General features: G+C 51.3%; 1 protein-coding gene across 1 annotated transcript; it reads left to right on the top strand.

Annotated features, from left to right (window-relative positions):
* Positions 1–955: 955 nt before the first annotated feature.
* Positions 956–8,139, top strand: ARRDC5 (arrestin domain containing 5). The gene is made up of 3 exons (XM_084795944.1): positions 956–1,290; positions 4,496–4,701; positions 7,580–8,139. The coding sequence occupies exons 1-3, from the start codon at positions 1,038–1,040 to the stop codon at positions 8,096–8,098; spliced, it is 978 nt and encodes a 325-aa protein (XP_084652070.1). The 5' UTR covers positions 956–1,037; the 3' UTR covers positions 8,099–8,139.
* Positions 8,140–8,961: the final 822 nt, after the last annotated feature.

Below are 8,961 nucleotides of genomic sequence, written 5' to 3'. Positions count from 1 at the left end.
TTTGATTTTTTTTTTTTTAAACCAAGCCGCACATAGCCCAAGGGAGCTTCCGGCGTGCTCTGTAGCAAGATCTCTGAACTCCAGAGCCTCCTTTCTGGTTCTGGGCTAACTAACAGGTGTGCAACACTACACCCAGAGGATTTGGAAGGGTCCGTACAAGGTTGCTGCTCCAAAGATAATTCAAGTATATCTCTGTGACCATCGCCCCCCCCCCCAAAAAAAAAGGTATCCAGCCACTCATCTCCAAGGTCTGAGGAAGCAGGACCTTCTATAGTGAGGTAGACTTTATAAGTGTGAGGAAAGACTTCCCAGACAGGACAGCGGCTTTGCACAGTGCAATCTCACAAAACAAGACAGAGCACAGACAGTGCACAGGATCTGACTGAGAAGCAATGGGACATTTGGCACAGGCTTTGGTGTCCTGACACTCAGTACAACATACTCCAGGCTGACCCCAAGCTCGGCAATCCTCCTGCCTCAAAAACCCTGGCATCACCAGCATAAGCTCCAAGCCTACTAGCTCTTTATTTAAACGTTCACACAAAGTTGCCCTAAGCCCCAAGCCTACTAGCTCTTTTATTTTAAACGTTCACACAAAGTTGCCCTAAGCCCCAAGCCTACTAGCTCTTTTATTTTAAACGTTCACACAAAGTTGCCCTAAGCCCCAAGCCTACTAGCTCTTTTATTTTAAACGTTCACACAAAGTTGCCCAGGCTGGCCTTGAACTGTTTTTGAGCTTCCTGCCTCAGCCTCCTGAGTTGCTGTGGTGAGAGGCCTGGAGCTCCAGGCCCAGATTGGAGGGTTCTAGGGTGCTATAACGTCCTAGAATGCAGGAATCAAGACTGGGGCAGGAGTGGTTCCGGAGATGAGTCGGGAGGATCAAGAGTTCAAGGTCATCCTTGGATACAGGCCAAGGCTGCTTCCTGGAACTCTGGGTGGAGTGATGTCACAGAGACTCACCCCAACTGAGGAGCCCAGGGGAACCTGGGTAGCACTCGGGGGAGGGGAAGGATGTGTCTCCCCCGGCCCAACCTCCCATGTCTGTGGTAAAGTCCATTGAGCTGGTCATGCCCAAAGATGAGGTGTACCTGGCCGGCTCAAACATAGACGGGCAGGTGGTCCTCACCCTCAACAGTACCCTCGTGGACCCCATCGTGAGGGTAGAGCTGGTTGGTAGGGGTTATGTCGAGTGGAATGAAGAAATCGGAGAGACCCGAGATTATAGCAGAGATGTTATTTGCAATAATAAGGCAGATTACGTACACAAAACGAAGACGTTCCCAGTAAAAGGTAAGAGTGTGAACAGTCAGCCTGGGGCAGGAGAGTAAACACATCTGCTGGGCAATCAGCAGTCTCTCAGAGGAAGGTCATGTGTGAAGATATGAAGAGGTGAGAACCAGCCTGGCCAAGGACATTACAAGAACTCGCAAACCCCTTAGGAAGTACTATATTCCTTCCCATGAATGGAAATGAGAAGCCCTCTAAGGCATCACTGGGGGTTTTTGTTTTGTTTTGTTTTGTTTTTTCAAGACAAGTTTTCTCTGTGTAGCCCTGGCTGTCCTGGACTCACTTTGTAGACCAGGCTGGCCTCGAACTCACAGTGATCTTCCTGCCTCTGCCTCCCTAGTGCTGGGATTAAAGGTGTGAGTGCCGCCACCACCATGCCTGGCCCTGACATCACTTTTTTTTTTTTTTTTTTTTTTTTTTTTTTTTGGTTTTTCAAGACAAGGTCTCTCTGTGTTAGCCTTGGCTGTCCTGGAGTCACTTTATAGACCAGGCTGGCCTCGAACTCACTGCGATCCGCCTGCCTCTGCCTCCTGAGTGCTAGGATTACAGGCGTGCGCCACCGCTCCCGGCTCCTGACATCACTCTTGTTAGCTTACGTGAACATCTCCCTCTGGTGCTGAGACTTTAGGAGACCCAGGAAGGAGCCCCAAAGGTCACAGGACAAGAGAGGAGGACAAAGAACGCAACGTGGACCAAAGTTCTCAATCCTGCCAACCAGGCTGTGACATCACATTACCCTGAGCACCCTGGAAGCTCTGTTGCCTTCCCAAACTTTGTTATTGGGTTGTTGTGGGTGTTCACGGGGGTCTCCACCTTTGGGGTTTTGTTTTGAGACTGTCTCTCTAAATAGTTCTGACGACCCTGAAACTTGCTATGTAGATTAGGCTGGCCTCTAACTCATAGAGATCCACCTGCCTCGGCCTGAGTGTTGGGGTTAAAAGTGTGCTGAGGGAGGAAAGAGCTGGAGAGTTGGCTCAGTGGTTCAAGGCAGATGACTGCGCTTCTGGACAACCAGGATTTGGTTCCCAAAGCCCACATGGCAGCCTACAACTATCTGTAACTCCAAAATCTGACATCCACACAGAAACATGCATGCAGGCAAAAAACACCAAAGCACATAAAATAACAACAAATTAATTATAAAATTATAAAAATATTTTGAAGCCAGGCATGGTGGTGCACGCCTTTAATCCCAGCACTCGGGAGGCAGAGGCAGGCGGACCGCTGTGAGTTCGAGGCCAGCCTGGTCTACAAAGCGAGTCTAGGACAGCCAAGGCTAACATAGAGAGACCCTGTCTCGAAAAACAAAAAACAACAACAAAAAAAATTGCCTCTATTTGTGCACTCTGTGTGTGCCTGGTGCCCAAGGAGATCAAAAGAAGAAATCCTCTTCTCCAGAAACTGGAGTTAAGCTGGTGTGAGCATCAGGTGGGTTACGCGAACCAAACCCAGGTTCTCTGGAAAGAGCAGCCAGCGCCCTAACCGACGAGCTGCCTCCAGCCCCTTATTGCCGGGCGTGGTGGCGCACACCTTTAATCCCAGCACTCGGGAGGCAGAGGCAGGCGGACCGCTGTGAGTTCGAGGCCAGCCTGGTCTACAAAGCGAGTCTAGGACAGCCAAGGCTACACAGAGAAACCCTGTCTCAGAAAACCTTGAAAAAAAAAAAAAAAGAAAACAAAAAGAACGGGTCTAAGTCTGTAGCATCCTGCGAAGTGTCAGCAGTGTCTTTTTCATTGAGAGATCTAACGTTTAACTAGGCCCAATAGCACTCTGGAGGGTGAGGCAGGAGCATTCCTGACCGTTTGGGACCAGCCTATGGCACAGAGCCCTGGGTTCCATCTCCAGTACCAGAGAAAGCACATAAAACAGGTGCATGCCTGTCCCCTCAGCACTAGAGATGGAGGCAGGAGCATCACGAGTGTAGCTCACCCTACATCGTGAGTTCCAGGCCAGCCAAGGCTCATCCTGAAAGACAAAACAAAAACAAAGAAAAAAAAATCGAGAGTTTATAACCCGTGATTCGCTCATTCCACCATTTATTGAGCACCTACTGTTTTCCAAATGCAAGTGAAAATTTGAATTTACAACACTGAGTACAACAGATAAAGTTTCTGATTTTTCGGAAGTTGGAGGGGAGGAGAGGTCAGAGGAAGGTCAGTGGTAGCTTGGCATGGTGGCGCACGCCTTTAACCCCACTACTCAAGAAGCAGAGGCAGGAGGATCTCTGTAAGTTTGAGGCCAGCCTGGTCTACGGAGTGAGTCTAGGACAGCCAAGATAACAGAGAAACCCTGTCTTGAAAAACTAAAAAACAAAACAGAATAAGAGGGTTGGGAGGACCAACGAGAGGGCTCATTAGGTAAGGACACTTGCTGCCAAGCCTGCTGAAACACACACACACACACACACACACACACACACACACACACACACACACACACGAGCATGTGCGCATAAATAAAAGTGCAATTAAAAAACAAAAAACCAAGCCAGGCGTGGTGTTGCACACCTTCTATCCCAACACTGGGAAGACAGAAGCAGGTAGAAGCAGGCCAGCCTGTTCTACAGAGTGAGTTCCAGGACAATCAGAGCTACACAGAGAAACCCTGTCTGGTGGGGGGGTGGGGGTGGGGAAGACGCAGAGGGAGAGGAGGAAGTGGAGGAGAAAGAGGAAGAAAGAAAGAAAAGTTGGGCGTGGTGGCGCACACCTTTAATCCTTGCATTCAGGAGGCAGAGGCAGGCGGATCCCTGTGAGTTCCAGGACAGCTACAAAGTGAGTCCAGAACAGCCAAGGCTACACAGAGAAATTCTGTCTTGAAAAAAGAAAGTGAGAGAAGGCCGGGCGTGGTGGCGCACACCTTTAATCCCAGCACTCGGGAGGCAGAGGCAGGCAGATCACTGTGAGTTCGAGGCCCTGGTCTACAAAGTGAGTCCAGGACAGCCAAGGCTACACAGAGAAACCCTGTCTCGAAAAACAAAAAACAAAAACAAAAAAAAGAAAGTGAGAGAGAGAGAGAGAGAGAGAGAGGAAAAGGAAAACAAAAAAACAGGTTCACAGAAATTGAGGCAGAGTAAGAGGGTTCAGCTTCCTCAGCTGTCACTCAAGAAACATGGGGGTGTGGTTCAGTGGTTAGGTCCCAGCCCCAATACTCCCACCAGAAAAGGTTCTGGAAAGTTCTCACGCACGGCCTCGGTGTGTTTCGCTTACAGATAATTGGTTAAGGGCAGGCAGCCACACCTTTGACTTCCATTTCAACTTACCTCCCAGGCTTCCATCCACCTTCAACAGCAAGATCGGCCACGTCTCCTACTTCGTGCAGGCCTTGTGCATGGGCCGGGAACATATCCTGGCCAAGAAGAGGCTGTACTTGCTGGTCCAAGGGATTTCTGAAGCCCGCCAGCGGAACTTAACCCAGGTACAGGGTTAGGGATGGGAGCAGAAACAGTGGGGCTACTGACCCAGGCTACCAAGTGGTTTCACAAAAGGTGGCTGGGGGTGGGGGCAGCAATAGGGCTTGGTAGGTAAAGGTGATTGCTACCAAGCCTGATGACACGAGTTCGATTCTCAGGGCCCATTTGGAGAGAGAAGGACAGAACTAACTCCAGCACTTTGTCCTTGCCTGACCTAGGTGCTGAAGCCTCGGCCCTCCTTCCCTCCCTCCCTCCCCCCTCCCTCCCTCCCATCCCCTCCCATACATACACAATAATTGATCAAAAAATAAACAAATAAACAGGGCGTGGTGGCGCACGCCTATAATCCCAGCACTCAGCAGGTGGATCACTGTGAGTTCGAGGCCAGCCTGGTCTACAAAGCAGGTCCAGGACAGGCAAAGCTACACAGAAAAACCCTGTCTTGAAAAACCAGTAAATAAATAAATAAATAAATAAATAAATAGGCAGGGCAACTGAGAAAGCAGAGCAGGCCCCCACAGGTGCGGTGGCTCTCAGCTCTGTGATGTTATATCCTGGCTGTGTCTTGCAGAGAAGTGACTGCTGGGGCCTCTCCAGGCACCCAGTTCATAACGGAGCCCCGAACCCTGCTAAAAGCCAAGTGAGGGCATTTGAAGGAAAGGTCAAGGTGATGTGTCCTTGGACATGAGTGGCTGTCACAGTGGGGAAGATCCTGGCATGAAGTGTGTGGATGCCAGGGACATGACCCACCACCCAGGGCCCAGGACATCCGAAGAGAAAAATCCAGTGGACACGGGTCCAGGTGACACTATGGGGGAACCTCCTGGTGGCATAGAGCCAGGATACTCAGTGGCTTCCCTTGAGGGCCTGTGAATCCTGCAGCACTGGAGAAGGTGGCCTCGGTCCTCCTGGGAAGAAAGGCCCACCCTCTAGCCTTCAAGGTTGGCACCCAACCACCAGTTCCTGAGGTAGAATTCAAATGACACTGACCATGGACGTTGATCCCACCCCCAGAGCCTAGCAGTGAGAGGCAGGAAGGAGGGTCCTGGATTGGAGGTCCAAGCTCAAATCCCAGTGGCCCCTCTGGGTGGATGTGACTCCGTTCCCCATGGGAGAAATGGGTACTTCAAAGTAGGGATGTGGGTGTGACTCAGTGGCACAGCCAAGAGACAGAAACAGAGAGACAAAGAGAACAGAGAGAGAGAAAGAGAGAACAGGACTTTCAGAAGCTAGGGCCTGGCTTAGGCCAGTGATACAGTCCCTGCATAGAGGTTTGTCACTTTCACAGCAGTGGAAGCTTGTGACCTAGCCAACCTGTGAAGAGCAGTTGCTGGAAGGACTTGGGGCCTGAGCGCCTGCCCCCTGGGAGCCCTTTGGCAGGCCATGCGCCCTCTCTGGGGCCTGCATGAGAACCAAAGGGAGCATCAGGTGGAGGCCACAGCCTGGGCAAAGGCCCTGGGGCTGCCCAGAGCCCAGCGGGAAGACATGGCAGTGAGATGAGGAAGCCAATCTGTGAACCCCAGCTTGCTTCTCGTTCATGGCAGTCAATTCCTGGAGCTCTGCAGAGGCCCAGGCACACTTGTGAAGTTGAAGTTTTGAACACACAGGAGGGCTGCAGCCTTAGTGTTGCAAGAAGAGAGAAATGGCCCCTCGTTGAGAAGGCCCCAGAGACACAGGGGTCAGAGGCTGAGAGTGGAAGATGATGTCAAAGGGGTCAAAGGTCATCTAGACCCTTGACCTTGACCCAAAGAGGACAGTACCTGAGCCTAACTGTACTTTTCTTTTTTATTTATTTTTACATTTATTTATCTTGGTGGAAGGGTTCTGCAGCAAGTATATACCCATCAAAAAGGACAGACTGTGGGAATCAGTTTTTCCTTCCACCATGTGGGGACTCCAGGATTGAACTCAGGACTTTAGGCTTGGTGGCAGGTACCTTCCCCCACTGATGCATCTTGGAGCCCCTTAATGGGTTGTATTATTCAAACCACAGGTCAGGTCATGACTGATGAGAAAGTTGCAAGAATCAATGACGCACGAACAGGATGTAGTGGTACATTCCTGTCATCACAGAACTTGAAAAGACTGAGGCAGGAGGATGGCCATGTGTTAGAGGCCAACCTCAGCTATCTAGTAAGGCCCTGTCTTAAGAACAGTGATGACCATAAAAATAATATTAATAATAGAAATAAGCCAGTTGTGGTGGCTCATGCCTTTAATCCCAGCACTCGGGAGGCAGAGGCAGGCGGATCGCTGTGAGTTCAAGGCCAGCCTGGACTACAGAGTGAGTTCCAGGACAGCCAGAGTAACAACACCACCATGCCTGACTGTTCATTTGGTTTGTGGTTGTTGTTTTGAGAAAGGGTCTCCCAATAGTTCAGGATAGCCTTGAACTTCCTGTATATCAAAGCCTAAGGTTGGAAGTCCTGATGTTCCAGCCTCCTTCTGGTGAGTGCTGCTGGGGTGACAAGTGTGTGCCACAAGGACAGACTGTTTTATTTGGTGTGGGTTGGAGCCCGAGGCCTTGTGTATGCTGGGTGAGTGGAATCATTCACTGAGATGCATCTACTCTCTGTCCTGTGCTTTTTTTGTTTTGTTTTGTTTTTTTAGGTTTTTAAAGATAGGGTTTCTCTGTGTAACCTTGGCTATCCTAGACTCAGTTTTATAAACCAGGCTGTCCTTGAACTCACAGCAATCTTCCTGCCTCCGCCTCCCTAATACTGGGATTAAAGGCCTGCGCCACCACCGCCCGGCTGAACTGGCCATCTTTCATCTGAGCTTACTGAGAGTGCTCCAAGGAGACACAAATCTGGGTCCCACATCCCCCGCAGTGCCCCCACAGGCCTGCAGGAATTTCAGGGGTCTGTCATCTTGCCTTTACAGACCCCCCTGTCTGTGGAAGCCGAGAAGAATGTGTCGTACAACTGCTGCAGCCAGGGCTGGGTGAGCGTGCAGGTACAGATGAGCAAGAACACCTTCGTGCCAGGAGAGAAGGTGGAGTTCACGTCGGAGATCCGCAACAACACAGGCAAGTACATCAAGACGGTGGTGTTCGCCCTCTACGCTCACGTGCAGTACGAGGGCTTCACGCCCAATGCAGAGAGGCGTCGGCGCGCAGACAGCAGTGAGCTGCTGCGACAGATGGCCAACGCGCGCATCCCAGCCTTCAACAGCACCACGGTGGTCAGTGCCTTCAACCTGCCGCTGGTGTTGTCCGTGAGCAATGACTCCCAGGAGAACCAGATCATGAAGACCAGCTATGAGCTTGTGGTCACCATCCACCTCCCTTGGTCCTTGACGACCGTCAAAGCCCGCATCCCCATCATCATCGTCAGCACCCGGGAAGACAAGGCCTACTGCTCCACAGAAGATGAGCCGCCAAATGAGGATCAGCTGGTTTGAATGCCCAAACTTTAAATATTAAAAGCTTATTGCAGCTCTGAGTTGTTTGTCTGCTGGGCCAGGGAATGTAGAAAGCCCTGAGCTCTATTTCTGGTACCCCATAATTGGGGTGTGATGGCGTGCACCTGTCATCCCAGCACTCGGGGTGGGTGCGGGGAGATGAAGCTGGAAGAACAAGAGTTCAAGGCCAGCTTTGGCTTCAAAGCAAACTCCGGGCTAGCCTGGGCTATGTGAAACCCATGTCTGAAGAAGGGATCAGAGATGTCTCTGGGATCCTGGCAGAGCAGCCTCTATGAGCCAAGTTCCCACGGGTTAAGTATCTACGCCCGCGCAAAGATCTCCAAGGCCTTAAGCATGGGGTGACACACGTGCCCAGCACTGGGGAGGCTGAGAAAGTATGATGAGAGTTTTAAGGTCAGTCTTGGCTACGTATGGTGTTGCAGGCTAGCCTGGGTTATGCGAAATCTTGTGTCAGTCAGTGCTTACTCCACAGTGACCATCAGCAACACAGCTAAAGCCTTCTGGACTGTTCTATTCAGTTTCACAGCTTTCAGAGGTTGTCCCCGCCCCTCTATGCCTGAGACTCAGTGACCCACTCAGGCAAGCGTTGAGGGGGGGGGGACGACACTTCCTGTGTGGTGGTTGATGGCACCCACCATGCCAGGTGGGCCAACGGGAGAAGGCAGCTGAGGCCACCCCTGCTTCCTGTCCTCCCTGGAGGGGGCCCCTCTCATCTTCCCTAGCTCCTAACTCCAAGATAACCCCCCACCTCCCAGAAACCCAAGCAGCGCACACAGCTGCAGCCTCTGCCGGGTAGGTAGGGAGAGACAGGTGGGGGAGAGCTGTTCACTTTGCAAGTGCAC

This window comes from Acomys minous (assembly GCF_964271855.1).
Source record: "Acomys minous genome assembly, chromosome: 9".
In the NCBI taxonomy this organism is placed as follows: Eukaryota; Metazoa; Chordata; class Mammalia; order Rodentia; family Muridae; genus Acomys; species Acomys minous.
The sequence above is the reverse complement of the archived record's forward strand: the minus strand, read 5'-3'. Positions and strand labels throughout refer to the sequence as shown.